The sequence below is a fragment of the Felis catus genome, chromosome B3 (assembly GCF_018350175.1).
Source record: "Felis catus isolate Fca126 chromosome B3, F.catus_Fca126_mat1.0, whole genome shotgun sequence".
NCBI lineage: Eukaryota > Metazoa > Chordata > Mammalia > Carnivora > Felidae > Felis > Felis catus.
Window position 1 is genome coordinate 22,505,566 of NC_058373.1, and position 27,551 is coordinate 22,533,116.

A 27,551-nucleotide genomic window follows, 5' to 3' on the forward strand; every position below is an offset into this window, starting at 1 on the left:
CATGCCCTCCTGAGAATCTGAAGGATCCTGTGATCCTGCATAGAATATAAAAATGCCCAGGGAGAGACTACTGAGTTCTGTCCTGAGGGGCCTTGCTTTCTCCTCTCCTGCCACCCAATCCTGTTCCTTGGTAGCAACTGACCAGCATTTGTTATGGACAGGGAACAGTTTAGTCTAGTACCAGTTTGCATCTGTATATTGCTGTCCACAGGGTGATTCCTTAAGATCCAATACAAAGATAAGAAAACTAAGATTTGGAATGGTGAGATGAATTTCTCAACATCTTAAAGAGTTACCAAGGCCATATTTAGTACATGTAGAAATCATCCTCAAACCCGTATCTTAAGTGCAAGGCTCAGACACGTTAAGTGACTTATCGAAGTAAATAGCAGTCAAGACCAAAAGCCAGGTCTTTGGATAGCATGTTTTTTTGTTTTTGTTTTGTTTTGTTTTGTCATGCTATATGAAACTACCTCTAGATCCTAGTGTAATAAAGAAAACGAGACATACTTGTGTTGAGTTCCGTAATTCATTTTGTATTGTTGTTCTAAAATTCTGGCTCCTAAACTTATCTCTATCTAGGACTCTGGTAAATGATGAGAAGTCCCCAGAAAAAATGGCCATGCCTATATGTACAGAGAATTCTGCATCTAGTTTCAGGATGTCACTGACCCCTCCCCCATACCTCTGTAGTTATTTGAATGTCAGGTTAGGCACAGTTAAGTGGAATTGAGTCCCTATAATCTGTTCTATCTCAGGCACCTTTGTGTTTATGTTTCAGGGATAACAGTTTTACTCTCTCTTACTGTCTTCATGTTGCTGGTGGCTGAGATCATGCCTGCGACATCTGACTCAGTGCCCTTGATAGGTAAGCAAGTGTTGGGCCTCTCTTGAAGACACAGACTTAGAGAGTACCCAGGATTTCCTAGCATGGAAACAGAGCATAAATCTGTCCTCCGTGCCCTGAAGAGCCCCCAATCCTCTTTGCCATAAGGAGTGACTGTACCTATAGTGACTATATACCTATAGTGACTATAACTATACCTTGAGTCATTGTTTTTCCACAAATTCTTTGCCAAAATGTAAGGATCTCACATTTTAACTCTTAGCCGTTGTTTCCTGAGATACCTCAATGTCTCTGTATAAAGTTAAAGCTTGTGAGGAAATGTAAACAGGACAAATATATTTATATTTTGGCCAAGACAGATGTAAGGCATGACTTTCTGCCTAGGGCAGGATGGCAGAAATAGAAGACAGCATCACTTGTTGCTACACCCCTCCCTGGATTGGAATAAGCAGGAACATGCAAAGGGGTGCTCAGTGGTCTAGTGGTTAGGATTGGTACTCTCACCAATAGCCAGGGTTCCATTCCTGGTTAGGGAATCAGACCTCCAGCCAGTTTTGAGAATGGGAAGCAAACGTTCTGACAGTGGATATTAGGTTTAATATAAGAATCCCTACTCTAGTTTGGTGATGGAGATCAGAAACAGGAAAGGAGTCTATGATTATTCCTGTTGACCCATGCCACCTGAGGGCTGCCATATGTGGTTAATTAGGGAGGACAGGAGTAGGGGAGCTTATATGGATACTCCCAGGCTTCACAAACTAAGAAGCCAAGGCTCATCTTTGTGGAGTTCCCTTAATGTGTAATAGTTTGGCCAGAGAGAGTAATTGTTGGTATGAAAAGCCTTTGTGGGTTTTCCTAGTTCTCTCAGTACCATCCAGACAGCAAGGAACCATGTTTCAACTTGAGGGTCTGACCCCATTATTTCTACCTTCCAACACAATACTTTCAATAGAGACTTTCAGCAGAAAGCACTCCCTGTGGGGCAGTTGGCAGAAACTGCCTTGACTGATGAACCAATGGGGAAAAAGCATGGTTGATGCATAGCCTATTTCTAGAAAGATGTGATGCTGTTGGCCTCTGACCTCTGTTGTTGAGACTTCAGCTGTGGGATCCTTTGACCATGGACACCTCCACAAGTCATTGTATTAGTCTTCTAGGGAGACCACAATAAAATTTCACAGACTGGGTGGCCTACACAACATAAATATATTTGCTTACAGTTCTGGGGGTTTGGAAGTTCAAGATCAAGATGCCAGAAGGTTTGAGATCTTCTGAAGCCTCTCTGCTTTACTTGCAGATGACCCCCTTCTTGCTGTGTCCTCACATTGGTCTTGCTGGGTGCATCCTTGGTACCCCTTTGTAGGTCCAAATTTCCCATTCTTATAAGGACACCAGTCATAATGAATCAGATCCCACTCTAAGGACCCCATTTTAACTTAATCACCTCTTTAAAAGGACAGTCTTCAAATACAGTCACAATCTGAGGTACCACGGGTTAGGGCTTCCACATATAAATTTAAGGAGGCCACAGTTCAGCCCATACCAGTAAGAGTTTTGTTTACTACCCTTCCCTTTCTTAGAAATCCCTGATGCTAACTTTAAGCCTCAAATGTCCATCTCTGGCAACTCCTAACCAAGGTACCTCTTGGTCTCCACAGTGGGGCAGTGAGTTCCTTCCTGCCTGGAGAGAAGGAAGTGTTCTTAACCAGGTGTGTGGTCACACACTTAGCCTCTGCACCAGAATGTCTTCTGCTTAGACCTCACCCCCCTTGAGCTGAAAGCCACACCAAAGTTCTAATAATCAGAGTTGCTGATCAAGGAATGTCTTCCTTGTGTCAGACTTTCTCCTAGATCCTGGGCTCATATAATTGCTAATTCTTGCACCAACCTTGCAAAGAATGCACTGCTTGCTATCCCTGTTATACTGGTGAATAACCTAAAGCCCAAACAGGCTGAGTAGCCTGTGTAAACTCACAGATGGCAGCCACTGGATGGGGGCAGGGGGTTGGGGGAGGGCTGTTTTGGATGCTCCATGTTGCTTCTCCTTGGGGCCAAGATGGAGAAACCCATTCTTGCCCATCAGAGCTGAAGCTAATGTTCTCCTGGAAAGTCACTGCCTTCCACATCTTCCTCACACAACTGGCACCTCCTCCTATCTCTCATTAGATGGGGCCAGACTCATTTTCTTAACTTTTTTGTTTTTAAATGTTTATTTATTTATTTTGACAGAGAGAGAATGAGCAGGGGAGGGGCAGAGACAGAGGGAGAGACAGAATCCCAAGCAGGCTCCCCACTGTCAGTGCAGAGCCTGATGCGGGTTTTGAACTCATAAATCATGAACTGAGCTGAAATCAAGAGTCAGATGCTTAACCAACTGAGCTACCGGGTGCCCCAGCCTCGTTTTCTCCACTAATACTAGCTATCCAGGCCTCATAAGACAGCCGGTGATGCCCAGGTTTGCCCTTGTTCCATCCCCACCCCCAGCACGTTCACAGCCTGTAGTCATCCCTGTGGTGAGCACACCCTCACCACCCAAGTGTTTTCAGTTCCGTGACAGTCCACATCCTTTATCCTGGGAACGATCATTTCAGCAACTGGTGAGGCTCTGTTAACCCTCAATGAAGGAGGCAATGGACGGAGTTCAAAACAGTGTAGTTAGGTAGGCCAGGCTGCTTTCGTGGACAGGAAACCAGGTCTCTGTGCTCTGGGCTGGCCTCTGCCTGCCAGGAATGTGGGCAGGAGTCTGCAGGCCTGGAGGTGGCCCTGCCCTGCTCTTGGCTTCACCATCCAGCCCCAGGCAATCAGTCACCGCCGTCTGGGTCTGCCTGCCACCCTGTGATAATTGTGCCATGGAGGCCCCGGGTCTCACCCTGTGTCTCTTGTCTCTGCAGCCCAGTACTTTGCCAGCACCATGATCATCGTGGGCCTCTCTGTGGTCGTGACAGTGATTGTGCTGCAGTATCACCACCACGACCCCGATGGCGGCAAGATGCCCAAGTGGGTGCGTTCCTCCTGTGCTTCACCACAGGGAGTCAGGGCTTCTCCCCAAGGGAGGCTCTAGGAATGATTTATTTATCTGAAAAATCCCACACACAGCCCAGCATTCCTAAACAGCACCCCACCCATCTACATTATTGCATGGTCTATATGTAGAGGACAGTTCTGGTGAGCATGCTCTTAGGCTCCCATGGCATTGTTCTTACAATTGGACATTCCGGAAGAGGGCTCACACACAGACTGCTCTGTACATTTTGCTACCATAGTGTTTGTGAAACTACTTTTTGCATGTACACCACAGAGAACTGTGCAGTGGTTGGAAGCAACAGACAAGATAAGCACACAGCCATGTGGTTGGATCTTCCAAACAGAATGAGGAGTAAAAGGGTAAGAAAGAGTGAGCCATGTAATAACCTGCATAGTCAATATATGTAGGAATGTAAACTTACCACAGGCCTATAAAATAAAGGTTAGTAGTTACCAGTGGGGAAGGGAGTATAGGATGAAAGCTAAAGGATGAAAACCAAATGATTGAATACAACAGCCTGTTGTGTCAGCCAGAGCATGCCACACCTTACCAGCACCTGCTTAGCACCGGCATGCAGGCTGATGCTTACCTAGTCACATGCTGTGCTCCTTAGGAGTCCAGTATCTGACACTCACCTGACACTCAGGAAACCTTGATTAAGGCCACATGGGTCCTGGGCTTTCCTCACCTCACACCCAAGGCAGGGGAGGGATGCCCCCCACCCAAGATACTTACTTGGGCCCTGCAATCCTTCCAGTCTTCTTGCCCAGAGAGCATAGCCTAAGGGCAGTAGGAGCTAAAGGAGCCTCTTATGTGAAAACAAGATTGTTTTTCTTTGGAGATCTGTAACCTTGCATCCAAGTTCAGAAAGGAGTCTAGGACTCACCAACTTGCTAAAATGCAGCTGCAAGAAGCAAGATGCATTTTGTGAACCTCCAGCAACAGGGAGTTTCCAGGCCTTCTAAAAATATTCATTGTGCAATAATTTACAGTTACCCAAAAGTGAACTTAAGAAAAACTACTTAAAAAAAAAATAGCTTTACCAAGTTAATGTGTCCTCTTAGATTCTCTTCCATAGGAAATTCTTACACTTAACAAAAACTTTCTCTCATAGCTCATTGCATCAGCAGTAGAGTGAGCTCCCAGAAATGGTGTTATCTCCCACACATGTCTAATCATTGCAGTCCATTGGCTTGTTTTCAGAAGGTGCCCTCATTAAAAGCTGGAACACATCTGTCCACATTCACCTGCATTCTCATCTGACTTTTATAACCCTGACACACTTTCTGTCTACCCATCCTTCCATTTGAAATAAGTAATACAGTTACGTGTTCCCAAAGTCGAAATAAAAGTAAAATTGTAAGGAAGGATATCAGCTCTCATCCCTGCCCGTCACTCTGCTTCCACCACCAATATTGATGGCCATTTCAATTAATTCCTCCATTATCCTTCAAGTGTTTATTTATGCAAATGTAAAGCTAAAAATATATATTATTATTTCTTATGTTTAAGACATGAAGAAAAAACAATTTTACCAACCTGGTAGTACTTTAGTATCCAGGAAAAAATCTTTTTTTTAAATTGTTTTTAATTTTAAATTTAAATTTTGAGAGACAGAGAGAGAGCACAAGCAGGGGAAGGGCAGAGAGAGGAGACACAGAATCTGAAGCAAGCTCCAGGCTCCAAGCTGTCAGCACAGAGCCCAACATGGGGCTTGAACTCATGAACAACAAGATCATGACCTGAGCTGAAGTTGGACGCCTAACCAACTGAGCCACCCAGGCGCCCCCAGAAAGAAAATCTTAATTAAGACGATATGCTAATTATTCACCTCTCAGCACAAATGTGTCCAAACCAATGGCTGCAAATGAAACATGAAGCTTGTATGTCTCGCTTTCAGTTTATATACCCTACTGCATTTTTCTTTCTTTCTGTGTGTATTTGAAACATAAACAGCCTCCAAGGAACTTTTATTATGATGTGTTGCTATGAAGAAGATACTGCCGGTGCAGCGGCATTATGTGACATTTGCACAGCCAGACACAAAACCATAACCTAATAGAAGAGGTCATGAGCACAGTTTGATAAGTGCCAAGAGGATAATTTCATCTTTTGAGATGCTTTAGCCTTGAAAGCTAATGATTCAGGCCATGGAATTCAAAATAGACCTGGCAGCATGGATAATATTAGTTTGAGATGTGCCCCAGGGTATGCACAAACACCCCCTGTCCCCCCACCCCCCCCCCAACCACCACAGACACGCCTGGCCTTAGCTCTCCGTGTGCACAGTTGCCTCTGGGTTTGGACGCATTCATTGCCCACTGCACTCCCTTGAGCTCTGGTTCAGTCTTCCCTGTGCCTTCAAAGTGCGGGTAGGGGGTGGGCTGAAGTCACAGGTGTTTTGAGGAAGACATTGTAGACCCTTCTACAGATGAGGCTGTGGAAGTCTAAACACATAAGTAACTTGCTTACTATGTGGCCTTGAGCCAATTTATTAGCCTCTTTGAAGCCTCTGTTTCTTTGTCTGTAAAGTGGGGAGATTATACTCACTTCACAGAACCTCTGAGAGGCCCAAGTGATATGGCATGCCTTAGGAGCCTCCTGTGGAGGGACACATGTGGGGCCATGTGGCCCTGCCCCTTAATGATCACAGAAAACCCTACAGGGTCTGCAAAAAGCCCTTTCCAGGCTCTGGAGGTTTGTCCATAGAGTGTGGGCAGGATATATAGACTGCCATCTGCTATGAACAAAAGGTTATCTTTACAGCTTAAGTGAACCTGCTCTTATGCCTTCTTGTTCTTTCATTACCTTTCTCCAGACCGGTCTATTGCAGTTATCTCTGATAAGATGTTATAAAAATGATTACCAAGAAAGTGCTGCAGGCATGAACTTCACAACTTACTGCCTAAACTTATAGATGTGAAACATACCTGCTATGTTGCTGATGGAGTTCGCCCACAATCATAAACCAAAGTTAGAATCAATATCTGGATAATTTCAGGGAAAGAGCCTACTTTTCACACACTTGTCTAAATAGGCTTCCAAGAATTTTTTTTTTTAATCTGGATTGAGTCTTCACATGGCTCCCTTCTTTTCATTAAAGGGAAAAACAAGAAAGATCAGTGATTTCTCTCGAGCATATTGTATGCATGTGGGCGATGTATGTTGATAAAACACTTTAAACCAGAGATTGACAAACTATGGCCTTGATGGTCAAATCTGGCCCACCAATTGTTTTTGCAAATAAAATGTTATTAGAAAAAAGCCACGTTTGCTTCTTTACATGCTTTCTATGACTATTTTGTACTTTATTAGCAAAGCCGAGTAGTTGCAATGGAGACCTTATGGACTTTATTGTGTGGCCCTTTAAAGATAAAGTCTGCCAACCCCTGCTTTAGATTTTTCCAAGTACTTTCCCACATATCATGTTACTCAGTCTTCACTGTGTCCTGATAAATTAGGTTAGAGATTCCTAAACTTCCCTGGTTCACAGCACCTTTAGTGTCTCAGGGATTTTTTCACAGCCCCCGGGGCAAAACAAACAAACAAACAAACAACCTAATGGCTCTCTCTATTACATCGGTCAAAACAACTTAATAAGTATTTATGTCCTGACCACTTAGCACCTGTTGGTACAGCACAACCTCTCAAATCTTAGGAGCACGCTACCCTAATTTCCTGTCCCATGTTGACTTTCTTGGCACTTGCTTTTCATCAGGACAACAAAAACTGCTTTGTAATGATATGTCATCACCGCAAGGGATCTGGTGTCTCAGTCTGGACTGCTTCAAGTTAGGCGTTCATGCAGCATCTGATAGGTGTCACAGGGTCACCCTTGAAAATCTTTAAATCTCCAGGGGTGTGCCATGGGACACTAGGGTGCCTTACAGGCAGTTAGGTATGATGGCTGTTAGTTACAGTTGAGGAAAGATTGGAGAGGGAAAATGACTGGTCTTATTCACACAGCTCAGGCAGGACTCTCCTAAAATAACCCTCGCCTCCCACCTGCTTATCTGTCCAGAGATTGCTGTGTGTCTGCCACTGAGAATTCACTCAATCCTGGGGGGCCTTTCTGCGTTGCCTTCATCTGCATAGCTCACATTTGACTCAACCATTGTAAGGCGTTGGCACTGCCTGCCTGTGGAAACTCACCCCGGAAGGAGCAGGGGCATGTCACCCTTCGGGTCCACTAAGTAGGGCTGAGGTCCTAGGATCACCTTGCTGTTAGGATCAGCTGAGGCTCACCACCCACCCTGCTAACTGCCCCGTTGTCTCCCCAGACCAGAGTCATCCTTCTGAACTGGTGCGCATGGTTCCTGCGCATGAAGAGGCCCGGGGAGGACAAGGTGCGGCCGGCCTGCCAGCACAAGCCGCGCCGCTGCAGCCTGGCCAGCGTGGAGATGAGCGCGGTGGCAGGGCCACCGACCACCAACGGCAACCTGCTCTACATCGGCTTCCGCGGCCTGGACGGTGTGCACTGTGCCCCCACCCCCGACTCGGGCGTCGTGTGTGGCCGCATGGCCTGCTCCCCCACGCACGACGAGCAGCTTCTGCATGGCGGGCAGCCCCCCGAGGGGGATCCCGACCTGGCCAAGATCCTGGAGGAGGTCCGCTACATTGCCAATCGCTTCCGCTGCCAGGACGAGAGTGAGGCCATCTGCAGTGAGTGGAAGTTTGCCGCCTGCGTGGTGGACCGCCTGTGTCTCATGGCCTTCTCCGTCTTCACCATCATCTGCACCATCGGCATCCTGATGTCTGCCCCAAACTTCGTGGAGGCTGTGTCCAAAGACTTTGCTTAATCTGGTTCTGGTCCCCAGCATGTAGGAAAACGCACAGACAGGTGATGTCATTAGCTTGGGGATAATTTGGGGTGCTAATCCTATAGCCACACTAAACGTGAGGACACTGATGTACCCGTAGCTGTCAGTCATGTCGTTACAGTCTCCTTGTTCCTTTCAGTAATAGGATCTCAGCACGTTTTTGTTTCATCCTCTTAGAGGGGCTCCTTGATATCCTTGGAACATCCTTAGGGTCCCCAGAACCACTGAGAGGTCATTTTGCCCATTCCCCAGTGCCTGGTGAGCCCTTTAGAGAGGTCAGAGTGGCTCAGGACTGCCAAGGGAAGCCTGTACACCTGGTTTGCATGCCTGCATGTCACTTGCCAAGAAGGCCTACATGAAAATTCAACATATGCTTTTGCCTGTTTACAAACCTAGATTGAAAAAAATAACAATAATAATAAGCTGCAGTCACTAGATCCATTCAAATTATTGGTCAAAGGAAACAAAACTAAAACTAAAAACCTAACTGCTGGTGTTTTCTGCAATTCAGGTTTTATTTTTCTCTACCACAGACAGTTGGTAGAGAGAAACAGTTTTATGCTGTTCCTACATTTTAAAACACACACACACACACACACACACACACACACACACACACACACAGTTGATCTTATAAATTATGCTTTTACCAGCCTGAGTCCTGCCAGTCTACCCTGTGGAGGGAATTAGGACAGACACAGATGTGTGTTGATTCTGAACTAGGACTAGACCCAGGCAAGTCAGAGGGATTGCTATAGCTCCTAGTGACTCACATTTCCTGTGCTGCCCCCAGACACTGGGGACTTGAGTCTGCTCTATTCTGAAACACCCAAAGGACAAATAGAGTTCTATTAGAATTACCAGCCCAGTGTAATAGCTAGAGGTTAAATTAAACCAGTTATGTATTTCTTTTTTAAAAAAAAATATGTTAGATATTTCACATGTACTAGAGTTGATTAGTGTTAGAAACTTGTGGGTCCATACAAATGCACAACATAAAGTGAAAATATGCCAAGCTTTTCTTTACGTGTCAAGGCCAGGGGCAAGGTCTGGGACATCTTCTCGTTCCCTGTATGGCAGGAACTGGGAAAGGAATGATGTGGCCACTGGCTTTCCTGGATGAAAGGCCAATGGAAGTCAACAGAAGGGGCTGGCAGGCTAAAAATGGCTATACAACCAGTAACTCCAGTCTCTGATTTTTAGGGATCTGCTTACCCACAGCTCATCTACCCCAATGTTAGCCCAGAAAGGTGGCTTGAGCAGGTAGATTCCCTGGAGATAAGTGTTTTGAAAGCCAGGGAAACTTTAATTTTAAACCTACATGGTGACATGGTTCACCACTTAACATAATCCAGCTGACAAAAGTCACTTTGCCTTTTCCCATTCTCCTTATTTTTTAATGACAGGAGAGGGAAACACAACAGAACCTCTCCTGTTCTATTGTTTCATATAGTATCTGCTCAGAGCTCAAAACTACAGAAGCTTTGAGCTCCTGAGGATCTTTAATTTGCTTCTAACCCCTGAGATGGGTATATATTATGAGGGAAGATTAGATTTTCAGAGGAAAAGAAATTGCATACCTTTCTCCAGCCATTTATTTCACTCATTTCTGGGTAATGAGCATGGATTGGTTTGCACTGAGGAATATGGAGGCTTGGTGCATGCTCTGTGGGCACGTAAGCTCTGTGGAGGCTTGTGCATGTGGGCACTGATTGCAGCTGCAGAGAGGATACCTTGTTTATAAGGCGGTTGATAAATAAAAGCATTCCAGCATCACACCATTGGGAGTATGGCTGTTCTCAGAGTTTACCCATTCTACATGGGATAAACAATGCACAATCTTTTCTTTTTGTGTTTATTTTTTTTCTATTTTAGAAATCAGTAAAGGTGTTTTGATATCTAAGAGAATGTTTCATTTGTTACTGCTATCTGAAAATTAATGTCTACAACATTTTTCCTTGGAAAAAACCTTTTTGGCTTTGTATTTTATACAGAAAAACATAAAAAAGCAAATAAAAGTATGTTGACCACTAAAATAATGCTCTGCCATTTTAAAAGGTAATAATAAGGAAAAGATGCACATGTAGTAAAAAAAAAAAAAAAAGAGAGAGAGAGAAAGAAAGAAAGAAAGAGCAAGCAAGAAAAAGAAAAGAAAAGCATGAATGGTCACAGGGACCACCTATGAGTGAGCTTCTGAGGACTAGGAGGCATTTCCAGAAGGGAAGAAAAAGAAAGGGAAGGAGGCCAGGAGAGGGAGAAATGGGGTGTGGAAAAAGACTCCTTTTTTTTTTTTTTTAACCACTCATGCTATGCACACAGCACTCTGCACTTCGCTTTCTGCACTTAGTGTTTTATCTTTACATAACAACATATAAAGATCTACCTCATTCTTCTTAATAGCTGCTTGGCATACCATTGTCTCAGTGGATATAATTTCTTTGGTTAGTCTATTATTGAACATATAGAATATTTCCAGTTTTTACTTTTATACACAAATCTGTAATTAGCATCCTTGATTTATGTTTTAGCATACTTTTGTGACTATACCTTGGTGTAAATTCTAAGTTGGAAATGAAATTGCTGGATTTAAGGACATGTGCATTTAACATTTTGGTAGGTATTGCCAAATTACCCCCCAAAGACCGATCAATGGATACACCTACCAAGAGTGTAATGAAAAGGCCAATTTCTCAGCTTTCTCAACACTATTATCAAACTTAATATTTTTTTTCTAATCTGGTGACAGATTATATTGCAATGTTATTCTGATTAAGTTGATTTTATTATAAATGGAGTATCTTTTCACATATTTTTTGTAAATTTCAGTTTTTGTAAATTTATGTCGTTTATACAATTTACAGTTGGGCTTTTGGCTTTTTCTTAATTTGCCTGTGTACTTTGGAACTTTTCTGTCTTACGTCTTGAAAATATTTTTATTTGTTTAGAAACATTTTTATTTGTTTATTATTTGTGTTTTGATGTTATTTATTTTGTAGCATATATAAAGTTTTAAGTTTTATGTTGTCAATTTATCCGTATTTGCCTCGGTAGATCCTGGGATTTGTTTCCAGTTTTAAAAGGCCTTCCCCATTCTGATTATAAATAAATTTACTCATATTTTCCTCTAAATTCTTATGGTTTCATTTGTTTACCTTTACATCTTCTTACTCCCTGGAATTCGTTTATTACAGGAAATTAAGGTAAAAATGCATTTGTTTTTTGGTTGGTCACTTGTGCCAACAAAATATATAATGGAGTATCCCTGTAAGGCAGTTAGTGTTTTCCCCATTTTGATCAAAATGCCACCTCATTTGTAAACTAAGTTTCTCTAAGTGTTTGGGGCTATTTTTACTCATGATTTGTCTAAGAATGCCTTTCAAATCTGAAGCTTTTATCCATGTTAATATCAAATACTCAAATATTCAAATATCAATATTTTCAAAACAACCATCCCCTCCACCCATTCTTCTCTCTCCCTTCTGCTCTCTTTCTATCCCCCTCCCTCTGTATTCTCTCTCTCTCTCCTACACACACACAATTTTTTTTAAATTGAGGTCACAATGAGTTTATAGATTGAGTCTTCCTACTTCAGACTGCTACAGTCTAGGCTTGTATTCAGTCTAAGTTTATACCACTTAGTAAATTTTTATGGTTTTGTTCATACAGGCCTATGAATTTCTTGCTTATTTCTAGATATTTTATCATTTGGGTACCATTTTCAGTGGAATGATTTCTTCCATTTTATTTACTAACTGGATGTGTAGGAATGTAGTTGATTTTGTATATTAATGTCATAATCAAGGACTTTAATGGTAATTTCTTACTGTTTCTAAGATTTTCTTTTGCCTTGTCCTTTCCAATAATTTCCCTTATTTCTTTCTTTTAGGCAATTGCATTTGGGAACAGTGTCAAATAATAGTGATTCAGGTGGCATACCTATTTTGTTCTTGACATTAATGGGATGGTTCAGTGTCTCACCATTCAACTTGTATGAAGACATGTATTTTCCTTGTCATAATAAAAAAGTATCCTTGTATTCTCAAACTATTAAGGCTTTCTGGGGAAGTTAGATTTTTGTCATAGCCTCTCAGTATCCATGGAGATGATCAGAAGGTTTTCCTCCTTTGCTCTAGTAGTTGTATTATATTTATAGATTTAAGACCAAACCACTATTATGTTCCTGAGATGATCCCTACCTGTGATTTTTCCTACTAATATTGATAATTGAGATTAATCATTCTGCTGCTTGCTTTTGTGTGCTAAACAAAAATCTCTACATTCTGCAACCAGATACTTGGTTTTAGAATCATTTTTGTAAGTGAAAAAGAAAGCACCTGGTGGCTGTCTGGGCATCCACTGGTATGTTTCTGAATTCCTCCCATGGGGCCAGTTAGGTCCTCAAGCACTTCTGAAGTCACCTTTAGCTACATATTCTTTTAAAGAAAAAAATTTTTAATGTTTATTTAATTTTGAGAGAGAGACAGAGTGTGAGTGGGGTAGGAGCAGAGGGAGAGGGAGACACAGAATCTGAAGCTCCAGGCTCTGAGTCGTCAGCACAGAGCCTGATGTGGGGCTTGAACCCATGAACCGTGAGATCATGACCTGAGCCGAAATCAGACGCTTAACCAACTGAGCCAACCAGGGGCCCCTAGTTACATATTGTTTTAAGAAAACTAGTTACGATCAATTTTTTAAAACATATTTGCATAGATTTACAATACAGGCACTTAGAATTTTTTAATTTCCTCTGTATTGGTGGCTATTCCTTAGTTTTTTATTTCTAACTGTATACATTTCTCCTTTCTTCTGATTTTATTGATTTGACTCACCAAGGATTTTGTGTTTGTATTTTCAAGCACCGAACCCTTAGATTTATTCATCAGTTTGGGGGAACTGGCCGCAGCCCCTGTTGGATTTGTGCTGACCTGACCTGTTCTGGAACAGCTTACACACTGTTCAAGGAGGAGCCACAGGTGGGAGAAACTGCCACCCTCACTGGCTTACAGGCCCAGGACAGGAGCTTCACTTGGCAGAGGGAGCCAGAGGGTCAAACAGGCCAGGCATCACAGATATGTCAGACATGATTAGCCATTGTATTGGTATGATGGCCACAGTTACTTGGAGAACAGACCAACCTAAAGCTCTAATTAACCAGAAGCCATCTTGAGGCGCATGCTTCTGGAGGTAACTCTTTCTACATAATTTAATATTCTCTCATTACTACATTCTTTCTGACCCAAACCCTCCTGAAATTCTCCCTACACTTGACTTCACTGCTCTTGGCTCCTTTTCTAATTACCACTTACTTCATTTGCATATGGGTTTGATTTTCTGATATCAGAACTTACCATAATATGGTTAGGAGGTCCTGATGTCTCACACCTGGGAGGAGGGAGGTACTGTCCACAATTTCAGCCTTTTTGAACTCTTGGGGTCAAATATCATTGTATTTTTAGCACACCCCATTTAGGAATCACAGGATTGCAAAATATTCCACAATTCTGCCCAGTTCTTCAGACTTTCTTGTCTGACTCTTCAATATCTCATTTAAAATTGTACACTCTCGTAATTTTTTTTCTCCAAAAACCTTGTTATCAGTCCCACTTCTGGTTGTGTTGGATTTTTATGAATTTGCCTTCTAACATATACTGCCCATCAACAAATTCTGCTGTTTTATAATTTTTAGATTTCTGCTTTTATTTTAATATTTCAGTCCTTTTCCTCTATTTATTTATTTATTTATTTATTATGTAAGATTTATTTTTAGAGCAGTTTTAAGTATAGAAAAATTGGGGAAGGTTCAGAGAGTTCCCATATACCCCCACCTACTCGCATGCATAGCCTCTCCCAGTATCAACATCCTCTACCAGATTGGCACATTTGTTATAACCAATGAAGATACATTGGCACAACATAACCACCAGAAGTTCATTGTTTAAAGTTCACTCTTGATATTACACTTTCTATGGGCTTGGACAAATGTGTAATGATATGTACCTACCATTACAGTAACACACTGAATAGTTTCACTGTCCTAAAAATCTGTGCTCTGTTTATTCCCTCATCCCCACCAATCTCTGGCAACCACTGATCTTTTCCTCCATAATTCTGTTCCTTTTTTTACCCCAAAATGCCATATAGTTGGAATCATATAGCCTTTTTAGATTGGCTTCTTAGTAATCATGAATTTAGGGTCTCTCCATGTCGTTTCATGGCTTGATAGCTCATTTCTTTCTACAGGTGAATAATATTCCATTGTCTGGATGTATCACAGTTTATTTATCCATTCACTTACTAAAGGACATCTTGGTTACTTCCAAGTTTTAGCAATTATGTGTAAAGATGCTATAAACATCCATGTGCAGATTTTTGTTTGGAAATAACTTTTCAACACCTTTGAGTAAATTCCAAGGAGTATGACTGGTGGATCATATGGTGAGAATATATTTAGTTTTGCATAGAATACATTAGAATGCATTTTGCATTCCCACCAGCAATGAATGAGAGTTTCTGTTCCTTCCCTTCCTTTCCAGAATTTGGTGTTGTCAGTCTTCCAGATTTTGGCCATCTAATAGGAAAGTAGTGCTATCTCAGGGCGCCTGGGTGGTTCAGTCGGTTAAGTGTCTGACTTTGGCTCAGGTCATGATCTTGTGGTTCATGGGTTCGAGCCCCGCATCAGGCTCTCTGCTGACAGCTCAAAACCTGGAGCCTACTTCAGATTCTGTGTCTCCCTCTCTCTCTGTCCCTCCCATACTCACACTCTATCTCTCTCTGTCTCTCAAAAATGAATAAACATTAAAAAAAAAAAAAAGGAAAGTAGGGGTATCTCATTGTTGCTTTCATTTTCATTTCCCTGGTGACAAATGATGTGGAGCATCTATCCATATGCTTCTTTGTCATATGTCTATCTTTGAAGAAGTGTTTGCTAAGGACTTTGGGCCAATTGTTATTTAAATGTTTATTTATTTTTTAGAGAAAGAGAGCACAGGAGCAGGGGAGGGGCAAAAAGAGAGGGAGACAGAAGATCCAAAGCGGGCTCTGGGCTGACAGCAGAGAGCCCAATGCAGGGTTCCAACTCATGAACTGCAAGATCATAACCTGAGCTAAGTTGGACACTTAACCATCTGAGCCACCCAAGCACCCTGGCGCATTTTTAAATCAGGTTATTTGCTTCCTTACTGTTGAATTTTAAGAGTTCTTCGTGTATATATATTGGATAACAGACCTTTATCAAATGTTTTTTCAAAATATTTTCTCCCAATCTATGATTTGTCTTTCTTTCTCTTAACATTGTTTTTTACAGAGCAGAAGTTTTGCATTTAAATGAAATCTAGGAGCACCTGGGTGGCTCAGTGGGTTAAGTGACCCACTTCATCTCAGGTCATGATCTCACGGTTGGTTTGTGAGTTTGAGCCCAGTGTTGGGCTCTGTGCAGACAGCTCAGAATCTGGAGCCTGCTTCAAATTCTGTGTCTCCCTCTCTCTCTGCTCTCCTCACTTGCACTCTATCTTTGTCTCTCTCTCTCAAAAATAAATAAACATTAAAAAAAATTACAAGTAAATATATAAATGAAATCTAGCTTATCAATTATTTCTTTCAAGGATCATGCCTTTGCTATTGTATATAAAAAGTCATTTCCATACCCAAGGTCATCTAGGTTTTCTCCTACATTATCTTCTAGGAGTTTTGTAATACTGTGTTTTACATTTAGGCCTGTAGTTCATCTTGAGCTAATTTTTTGAGCAGTGTAAAGTCTGTATCTTTTTCTCTTTTTTTTTTTTTTTGCATGTGCATATCCAGTACCATTTATTGAAAAGACTGCTCCATTGTATTGCATACGTACATTCAGTTGCTCTGGCATCCATTGTTAAAAAAAAAAAAAAAAAAAGACAACTATCCTTTCCCACTGAATTACCTTTGCTCCTTTGTCAAAAATTAATTGAGTATATTTATGTGTGTCTTCTGCTGGGCTCTCTATTCTGTTCCACTGGCTTCCATCTGAGTTCTCTATTCTGTCCTGTTCTTTTTTTTTATATGAAATTTATTGTCAAATTGGTTTCCATACAACACCAGTTCTCATCCCAACAGGTGCCCTCCTCAATGCCCATCACCCACTTTCCCCTTGCCCCCATCAACCCTCAGTTTATTCTCAGTATTTTTAAGAGTCTCTTATGGTTTGCCTCCTTCCCTGTCTGTATTTTTTTTTTCCCCTTCTCCTCTCCCCTGGTCTTCTGTTGAGTTTCTCAGGATCCACATATGAGTGAAAACATATGGTATCTGTCTTTCTCTGCCTGACTTATTTCACTTAGCATAACACTCTCCAGTTCCATCCACGTTGCTACAAAAGGCCATATTTCATTCTTTCTTATTGCCACGTAGTATTCTATTGTGTATATAAACCACAATTTCTTTCCCATTCATCAGTTGATGGACATTTAGGCTCTTTTCATAATTTGGCTATTGTTGAGAGTGCTGCTATAAACATTGGGGTACAAGTGCCCCTATGCATCAGGACTCCTGAATCCCTTGGGTAAATTCCTAGCAGTGCTATTGCTGGGTCATAGGGTAAATCTATTTTTAATTTTTTGAGGAACCTCCACACTGTTTTCCAGAGTGGCCACACCAGTTTGTATTCCCACCAATAGTGCAAGAGGGTTCTCGTTTCTCCACATCCTTTCCAGCATCTATAGTCTCCTGATTTGTTCATTTTAGTCACTCTGACTGGCATGAGGTGATATCTCAGTGTGGTTTTGATTTGTATTTCCCTGATGAGGATTGATGTTCAGTATCTCTTCATGTGTTTGTTGGCCATCTGGATGTCTTCTTTAGAGAAGTGTCTATTCATGTTTTCTGCCCATTTCTTCACTGGATTATTTATTTTTCGGGTATGGAGTTTGGTGAGTTCTTTAATTTTTTTTTTTTTTTACATTTATTTATTTTTGGGAAACAGAGTGAGACAAAGCGTGAGCAGGGGAGGGGCAGAGAGAGAAGGAGACACAGAATCTGAAGCAGGCTCCAGACTCTGATCGAGTCTGGTCAGCACAGAGCCTGATGCGGGGCTCGAACCCACAAACTGTGAGATCATGAGCTGAGCCGAAGTTGGATGCTCAACGGACTGAGCCACCCAGGTGCCCCTGGTGAGTTCTTTATAAATTTTGGATACTAGCCCTTTCTCTGATATGTCATTTGCAAATATCTTTTCCCATTCCGTCTGTTGCCTTTTAGTTTTGTTGATTATTTCCTTTGCAGTGCAGATTTTTATCTTGATGAGGTCCCAATCGTTCAGTTTTGCTTTTAATTCCCTTGCCTTTGGAGATGAGGCAAGTAAGAAATTGCTGCGGCTGAGGTCAGAGAGGATTTTCCTGCTTTCTCCTCTAGGGTTTTGATGGTTTCCTGTCTCACATTCAGGTCTTCATCCATTTTGAGTATGTTTTTGTGAATGGTGTAAGAAAGTGGTTTAGTTTCATTCTTCTGCATGTTGCTGACCAGTTTTCCCAGCACTTTAAAGAGACTTTTTTCCATTGGATATTCTTTCCTGCTTTGTCAAAGATTAGTTGGCCATACTTTTGTGGGTCCAATTCTGGAGTCTCTATCCTATTCCATTGGTCTATGTGTCTGTTTTTGTGCCAATACCATGCTGTCTTGATGATTACAGCTTTGTAGTAGAGGCTAAAGTCTGGGATTGTGATGCCCTCCCGCTTTGGTCTTCTTCTTCTTCTTCTTCTTCAATATTACTTTGGCTATTTGGGGTCTTTTGTGGTTCCATACAAACTTTAGGATTGCTTGTTCTAGTTTCGAGAAGAATATTGGTGCAATTTTGATTGGGATTGCATTGAATGTGTAGATTGCTTTGGGTAAGTATTGACATTTTAACAATATTCCCTGCTCATGGGTTGGAAGAATAAATATTGTTAAAATGTCAATACCACCCAAAGCAATATGTCCTGTTCTTTTGTTAATACCATACTGTCTTGATTACTATAGCTGTATAGTAAGTCTTGAAGTTGATCCTATTTATTTATTTATTGATTTTAATGTTTATTTATTTTTGAGAGAGAGAGAGAGAGAGAGAGAGAGAGACAGAGTGTGAGTTGGGGAGGGGCAGAGAGAGGGAGACACAGAATCTGAAGCAGGCTCCAGACTCTGAGCTGTCAGCACAGAGCCCGACACTGGGCTTGAGTGCACAAACCACGAGATCATGACCCAAGCCGAAGTTAGTTGCTTACCACTGAGCCACCGTGGAGCCCCATGATCCTCTTTTTTTTTAGAAAATTATATAAGATATATAAAATTTAGGATTTTAACCATTTTTAAATGTACAGTTCAGTAGCATTAAGTACATTCACATTGTCGTGCAACCATCTCCACCACCCATCTCCAGAATTCCTTTCATCTTGCAAAATTGAAACTCTGCACCCAACTCTGTGCTAACTCCCCATCTCCCATCTCCCCAGATCCTGGCAGTCACCATTCTACTGTCTGTCTCTACAATGTGATTATTCTAGGTACCTTATACAAGTGAAATAATATAGTATTTGTCATACTCTGACTGACTTATTTTACTTATCATGATGTCCTCAAAGTTCATCCAAGTTACAGCTTATCTTCTATTTTTATTGCTTACTTTGTTGTTCTAACTTATTCAGTAGATATATAGTTCATTGATTTTCATTAGTTCTGTTTTAATTATTTAAGTACCTTTAGCTCTGAATATTCTCACCAAAGCTTCCACAGCAATCCATGTTTTAATATGTAGTTTTTTTAACCTTCATTTTCTAGATATTCTATAATTTCAGTTTTGATATCTTCTTTGAACTGGGCTTTTTTGAGCATTTTAAAAATGCCCAGATTTTTTTAAAAGTTAAAATTTAATTTGTAATTGTAGCACACTGTTCTTTGAGCACCATGCATTCTGTACTATTTGTAATAAATATAACTTATTGAGGTATGGTTTGAGTTTTTCTTAATATAATCAGTTTGTACAAATGGGTCCTTCCCAGAGTATGACCTTGGAGTTCTACCCTTAGACACTGACCTGTTAGAGTCAGGCAGGAGCAGTCGCTCTCCTCATTTACAGTACTTCTCAGTTTTCCTTTCTGTCCCTATCTGATATTGAACAATTAATATATCATATTTAGATTCTATCCTAAATGTCTAGTTTGAATACACACAATTGTCTGATCTTAAAATCAGATCCCCAGATTTCCTTTCCTGAGCTAATGCCTCATATATCCTCACTCATAACTTTATTTTTAACTGTTTTTGAGTCACTTTTTTGTAGGTCTATCTTGAATGTTCATTTACATTGTAATACAACTGATATGTTTGTTTCTAATATTAATTTTCCTCAAATGATTTCTGTAGTTAATATTTCTTTTGCATCCTATGTTTTAGGTTTTCTTTCCCCTCTTTTGAGCATATGGGTATTCCTTTTGTTAAAATTGAAGATTTATTCTTTCTATCTGTTTAAAGTGGCTACATATATACTTTTGCATACCATAACTAAATCTATATTTCATGATTTATCCATCTGAACCTGTCTCCAGTCTTCTCATGTGTTCTGAAATGGTGGGTTTGATTCTCAATTTGTCTCCCAAGCTCTGCAATTTGCCTTTCATTTTATTCACTGATATCTTTTAGATCTTGTTTTATTGAAATCAATTTTTCATTAACTTCTTATATTCAATTTTGGAGCATTTCCTTCTGTTCATTTGGCTCTCTGTCCCTACAGAGTGGAATCGTTGCCTCTCCCACATGCCATGGCCACACTTTCTGTTCTCCAACAGCATGTTAGCATGGATGCCTTGCCATTTATTTTCATCTTGCTTCTGCTTAGTTTGGGCAGCTCTGGGTGGTCTTTCTATTTCCTCTAATTGAGAAGGTCTCAGACCCTCTTTCCCAAATCTCTAATTATTCTCCCATTCAAGCTTGAAGTGAAGGCCCACTCCGCCCCCTTTTTCTGCTATTCTGCCTTGAGGTTCTGAGAAGAAGGATAGAGGATCTAGGGTTTATGTTTCCTTGTTGCTGCAGTTGTTGGTCTGTTAAGTGCCAGTAACATTTGAGGTACAAGTCTGAGAGAAGACTTCATTTATTTCTTAAATTCAGCATGAACTCCTGGGGCCTCCCACCAGCTCATCTCTGCAGCAGCTTTGCCCAAACCTTATCCTTACACCCACTCTGCTCAGGACAGAGAGAAGAAAAGATACTCATGGATGGAGCTGCTAGTCCCACCAGTGGGTGGGACATGGGAACATTCCCTTTTTATCTGATTGTGCCTTGTAGGTGGTTAATATCACATTCCTTTTTTTTTTTTTTTTTTTCTGTCCATCTGGGAAAGACAATGTGAAGATCCCTGGTGGGTTTGCTGCTTCTGCTGAGATCCGCAAGGGGTCAACAGGACATTCTGCATTCATGGGATTTCTAGACGTGTTCCCCTCTGGATTACATTTTCCCTTCTCAGTCAGCCTCACTCAAGATTGGTGTGGCGGGGTCAGGGGAAGTGGGGTGAGGTGTTTCAATAGGACGTGTATGTGGAAGCGTCTCACTGAGGCAAGGTCTGTGCCTTGCAGACCCACACCACTCTTGTCTCTCTTGTCTTGGCTGCAGTATTTTGAAGAGTGTGGCATGCAGCTTTGTCACTTCACTTACCTCCCTGCTGCTGTTTAGTATTCTTGCTGTTTCAGCAGGGAGCATATCTGGTCCTGCTTTCCTCCACTCACAACACCTTTTTAAGGCACTTGACCTATATTCAGAAAAATGAGTGTGGAGAGTAAGTGTTCTACTTAAATTCCAAAGCTAGTGGAAAATTATATTCTCAATATTTTGAGAGTATCCTGACAGGTGTTTTTAACTTTATGTTGAAGCTGTTGATCTTTATGTTGAAGGAGCATCTACAGTTGTGGAGCTTAGTATTCCTCCACTGTGTTTGCCCATTTTTCTCCCCATGGTAAATGAAAGTAACCAAGAACTGGCCATGTATTGTCATATATCTTTCTATTAATACTAACTACATAGCTGTTTTTTAAGACATGCAATACTGACCTATCTTTTAAGATACAGACAGTCTTGCAGGAATGAATATTTCAGAGATAAAATGAGTCTTATGGGTTCTCCTGTGCATTTTGGTAATTACTATACAGTAGAAACTGTTGTTACACTCTTTAAACATAATAAAGGCTCAGAAAATGACCGCCCACTGTTCATGCCTCAGCCTGCTCCCTATACCCTGTCATCCTTGGCCTTCTGGTTCCTCTGTGACAACCTCAGGCATCTGCATTTGCCAAGGCCCACATGCTTTCTAAGTAGAGGGAAGAATGGTTGTGCATTTGAGAAAGGAGTGTCTTAAATCCTTTGTAGAATGAGGTTAAGTTTGTCATCAGCTAGACCCCAGACCTGACCTTCACTGCCTACCTGCTTGTACTCATTGACTTTTGTCCCACATTTTTCCTTAAGCTCTCCTTTCCAGCTTATGTCTTAACTCAGGCAAATGGACAGTGAAACTTCCCCTTAAGCGATAGCAACTGCCCAGACCAGACCTCCTACCAGCCCAGACCACCCAGACCAGTTTGAGTGTCACCCATGACCCTTACCTGTGCAGATGGACCACAGAGTGATGTCTAGAATGACCAAAAACTACTTACTAAAATCTCCACCCAGGGAACCTCAGCCTCATTTACATAACATGCAATATATGTATAGGCATGTTTCCTTAAGGTGCATGTGTCACCTTAAGCCCACGTCTACATATGATGACAAGCCTTTTATATCTAAATATTCATCCCAACCCTAAATAAAAGGAACCCATCCACCATTGCTCGAGGAGTCAAGGCTTTGGAACTTATTCCGCATGATATCCTTATTTGCTGCAAATAAAGTTTTCTTTGTGCGACAGCTCAGCCTGGTGCAGTTTCTGACTCACCAGAGAGCAAACTCACATTGGTTAGATTACAATATAGGTGGGCCCTAATCCAATCTGACTGGTCTCCTAATAACAGATGATTAGAACACAGACACCCACAGAGGGAAGACCATGTGGGACACGTGGAGAAGAGGGTCATTTGCAAACCAACTGGAGAGGCCTCATAAGACACCAACTCTGCTGGCACCTTGATCTCAGACTTCTAGCCTCCAGAAGTGTGAGATAAGCTTCTGATGTGTAAGCCCTAGTCCATGGCATTTTGTTACAGCAACCCCAGCAGACTAATAAAGACAGCTTGGTATGACATGATGTCCCCTCTTCCAGGCTCTGAGGAGCAAAGTAGATACAGTCATGTGAAAAAACAGTCCCTTAGCTGGAACAAGAGCTCTTTCTCAGTAAGAGACTTAGATATAAGAGAAAAGAAGTAAGGTATCCTGGCCTTGGGAAATCATGGAAGACTTCCTAGAGAAGGTGGCTCCTTGGCTACAGACAACAAGACTGAGGCCAAAACTGGTCATTTTCTCAGTCTCTCACAAATGCTTGTTTTTGAATTAGGACTAGAGACTCAATGTCCCAACATTGTACTCATTAACCCCAAACATGTCTGCCTGCCTTGGAAACGGCAGCAAAGAACGGTGTCCTGTCTTTCAATATCTGGAATTATAGGAAATGTGAAGATGCTATGGCTGCTTTGTCAACTCAACTTCATTTCCATTCAAAGTATTTATTGTTTTTGTTACTGGTGAGTGCTGTCTTCAATAGCTGTGAATGAAATTTGGTGCTGAAACCATTTTTCTTCGAAAGATATATCTTCAATACCATGATTTTTGAGGCACTGGTCGTTCCTAAAAGTGCTTTCAGTTGGAGCCTGGGCAGCAGGGGTGGCTGAGAATAATGCCCTGAGGCCATGTAGTTAGAGCTTTCCAGGAGTATTCTAAGGCTGTGTTAAGGCACCGCTAATCTAATAAGTTTGGGTTGGCAATGATTAAGAAAACCCCTCCAATGCACTTTGTGGCTTGTAAATCCATTCCCTTCAAACCCTCTGTCATTTCTCTAGTGAAGTGGTTAGAAATGGCCACCCCAGGTCAGCCCATCTCACCCGCAAACCCAACTCTGCCTCCCACTGACTGACTTCCAGCACACTCTATATAGGCACCTAATTGAAACCTCAGTGTCCCCATCTGTAAAGAGTAAATGACTAATAGCAGAGCCTTCTGAGACAGGTGTCTCGATACAGTCCAGGACAGAGGAAACACTCAGAAATGTCAGTTAAATTTATTTTCACCAGGATCAAACGTCATCTCACACAGGGAACACTCCATTCTTGTTTTCAAAGGCTTATACAGGGGCTCCTCGTGGCTCAGTCAGTTGAGCATCTGACTTCGGCTTAGGTCATGATCTCACAGTTCATAAGTTCGAACCCTGCATTGGGCTTTGTGCTGACAGTGTGGAGTCTGCTTGGGATTCTCGGTCTCTCCCCCTCTCACTGCTCCTCCCCCACTGGTGCTGTCTCTGTTTCTATCAAAATAAATAATAAACTTTAAAATAAATATATAAAGGCTTATAACAAACAGCTTCCCAGCTGTTCTGTCACAGGTGTCCCTTTCAAGTTTAACAAATTGCTCTTGACCCCATGGGCAAGGGCCTCTAGCCACATGTTTTCTGGTGAGAAAAAACAAAGTTTAGAGAGACAGTGTCAGTCGTCTCTTTCAAGTGGTATTTTCCAAGACCCCAATACTGCAAAGCACAAATCAAAAATAAAGAAAAGGGCTTTGGCAGTGAACCCCACAAGAAGCTGGCAGGTCAGCAGGGAGAGATCATTACACATGAAAAGCGGCAGAGCCCCTCATAGAATAAGTACTTGAATACTACATGTTCTGCACATTCCCACATGGAAAGGGGGAGAAGAAAATCTATGTGGAGCTGGGAGGCTTTCAGGGAGGGTGGGAAACTCCTAAATGGACACGGACATGATTGAGACAGGATATGTGTGACAGGGTGAAGACCTGGGAGAGTGGAGTGGAAAGAAGGGGCCAGGAAAGTATCTCTGGAGACAACCTTGTGCAGCACATGGAGAATGAGCAGAGTTACCCAGAAGGACAGATAGGAGTGGCAGTAGCTCAGCAGAGGTCCCTGACCATGTGCAGCACCAGACAAGCGATCAAGTAAGGTTAAGAGCTGGGAGGTGTGACATTGGGGTGTCACTGCTTTTCCTCAGAGCAATGTGGGGGGCATTGAAAGTTATCAGCAGGGGCGCCTGGGTGGCTCAGTTGGCTGAGCGACCGACTTCGGCTCAGGTCATGATCTCATGGTTCGTGAGTTCGAGCCCCGTGTCAGGCTCTGTGCTGACAGCTCAGAACCTGGAGCCTACTTTGGATTCTGTGTCTTCCTCTCTCTCTGCCCCTCCCCCACTCATTCTCTGTCTCTCTCTGTCTCAGAAATAAACATTTAAAAAAATTTAAAAAAAGAAAGTTGTCAGCAGTGCAGTGGTATAATCCGATTTGTCTTCAGATTCTTGAAGACAGAATCAAGGGAGACAGCATACCCGCCTCATTTCCACCTCAGAGGGCAGGTGTTGAGGACTATGCTGAAAATCTGAGCAAGTTTGAAGGCAGGAGCTGAAATTCCCCCAGTTTTTAAGGTGAGATACTGGGTGAGGTTTGCAGGATGTGGGATAGAAGATCACAGCCAACTTGGTTGATGAATTAGTAACCTACAATCAAAGACAGGACAGAAGGACCCAGATGAAAAACAAAAACAAAAACAAAAAAAACAAAGTGAAAATAGGATTTTGAGGCATTTTCTGGATAAGTATGATATAAACTCTCTTCTCCACCTCACTAAATGGTATTTTCTAAACTTTGCAAAGCTCCCTGTGCCAGTCAGTGCAGACAGGAGGCAGAAATGTGAGCATGGAAGATTTCATAGGAAGAACCATCAAACAGACAAAAGCAGGCAGCTGAGACTGAAGGAGTGATCAAGGACTCTAAGGTGTAGAGAGGCGGGAATCACAGAAAGCAGCTGCCAGCCTGGAGCTGAGGGGAATGACAGATTTTCCAGTGTTTCATTTATTTCAGGAAAATGTATCATTGTAGAAGCATTTTTTGTAATGGCTACTTTAAAGTTCTTGTCAGACAGTTCCAATATCTGATTCACTCTGTGTTGGCTGCACTGTCTTTTCTCATTCAAGTTGTGATTTTCTTTGTGGTGTGGTGAGTGATTTTTTTCCCTTGTGTCGTAGACATTTTGTCTGTCATGTAGGGGACTCTGGGTCCTTTTCAAATCTTTTACTTTAGCAGACAGTCTCCTGTTTAGGCATGCATGCCCTGGCATATTTTGTGGGCTGTGGTTTCAGTGACAGTGTCATAGTCTCTGCCGTGTTATTTTCCCCTGCTGGGTTTATCTGGTGTCCCTGGAGCTCCCGTAGTCCCTGCTGATGCTGCCTGAGGGGCAGAGGGGTTTTCCCAGGCCCAGCACTGGGTGTCTCTCAGTGAGGCAGGGTGTCCTGTGCTGCACAAAGAGGCTTCCCAGGCAGGGTCCATCTACAGGTGCTATTTATCCACCAGGTATTTCTAGGTGGGGAGGAAGTTCTCAGCTTGTGAGAAAGAAGAGTGCAGGCTGTTCACACTGGCAGGTCTCAGGATCCATCCACCTTGTTAGTGGTGTTGAGCTGGTATTGTCAAAAGGACTCTGTTGAATCAGAGGAAGAGCAAACTCATCTGGCCACCTTCAGACACTGTGCTGGGATCTTCTGTTGGATGGGAGAGACACCAATTTTCCTGCCAGTGTTCCTTCCTTCATAGGGTCCCAAACCAGCCCTCCATCCTCTGATCACCTTTTACAGTTCTTGGATTGCCTCTTGTGTTATTCTAGGCTTCTGGTTGTACTTGGAGCAGCAGGGAGGGGTCTACCCATCTTGCCCAGATAGTAGATGGGGGGAGTGAAATGGACATCTTATGTCTTTATCATACACTGTCCTTGAGGTGGGAAGCTGCACTGCCAAGGACTGTTGGGGAACATTCCATGGAGTCCAGGAAGTGTGAAGGTGTTGGATAGATATCCCTGGGGCTGTGGGCAGAGAGGCAGCCCAAGTGAGGGAACCACAGTGAGAGAGGCACACTCAGGAGAAGGGGGTGCCTGCACTGATAGGGACAGTCGTACCCTCTCTGTAGTCTCCTGGGGTTTCGTTCAGTGGCTGCATCACAATGGAATCTTTGGATATTGCATTGTCTTTAGCCCAAGAATTTTAAATTACTTTTCCTTTATGTATCCCATAATTTCAAATATCATACTACCCACTTAATAGCATTCCAGTGTTTCTAAAGAAAAGAACATTGATATCTTATTCATCAATAATAATAATCCTGCAGTGAACAAAAACAAAAGAGTGCTAATGTAGTCATATTTTGCATTGATTATTATTGCTTGGATTTGAGAAAGAGAAAAGCAGCCCCAGTTGATGGGCAGGAGCCTGCCTGGCACTCACAGCTGGGCCTTCGTGCTCTCCCAATGAATGCAAACAACTATACCACACACAAAGTCAGGCAAGGCCATTCCAAGCATGTGATGGAACAGGATGAGAGCAAAAGCAGTACATCATCATGTCTGAATACCAACAAAACAGGAACACTGTCCAAACCACAAAACTGGCCAAATATCCGCCTCTCCCAGATAGAGTGAGAGAGTGCTGCTTCTTTATAAGTAGAACAATGCCACCTCGCTCTAGTCTGCCCTCCTTCTAGATGTAATTTATTAGGATACCTGAGTGCAACATTATGCTTCCTGACAGCATCCGATTCAGAGGAAAGCCCCACTTCTTTGAACTCCTCCATAGTCATTCAACACAAACCCTAGTCCTGTAATGAGTCATTTCTAACACCCTCTTACCCAGATGCCCCGTGACTCCCCATGGGGTGCACTGTGTGTGGTTTCTCTAGCTCC

General features: G+C 42.2%; 1 protein-coding gene across 2 annotated transcripts in view; it reads left to right on the forward strand.

The window, feature by feature from the left end:
* CHRNA7 (cholinergic receptor nicotinic alpha 7 subunit) overlaps positions 1-11,821 on the forward strand; it is a 115,952-nt gene extending 104,131 nt beyond the window's left edge. Inside the window, exons 8-10 of one of the 2 annotated variants that reach the window (XM_011282725.4) lie at positions 782-868; positions 3,739-3,848; positions 8,153-11,821. In XM_011282725.4, the coding sequence (XP_011281027.1) occupies positions 782-868; positions 3,739-3,848; positions 8,153-8,671 (716 nt within the window). In that variant the 3' untranslated portion in view covers positions 8,672-11,821. The remainder of the gene's footprint in view (positions 1-781; positions 869-3,738; positions 3,849-8,152) is intronic. The other variant, XM_019831978.3, reaches the window with a different exon arrangement.
* Positions 11,822-27,551: the final 15,730 nt, after the last annotated feature.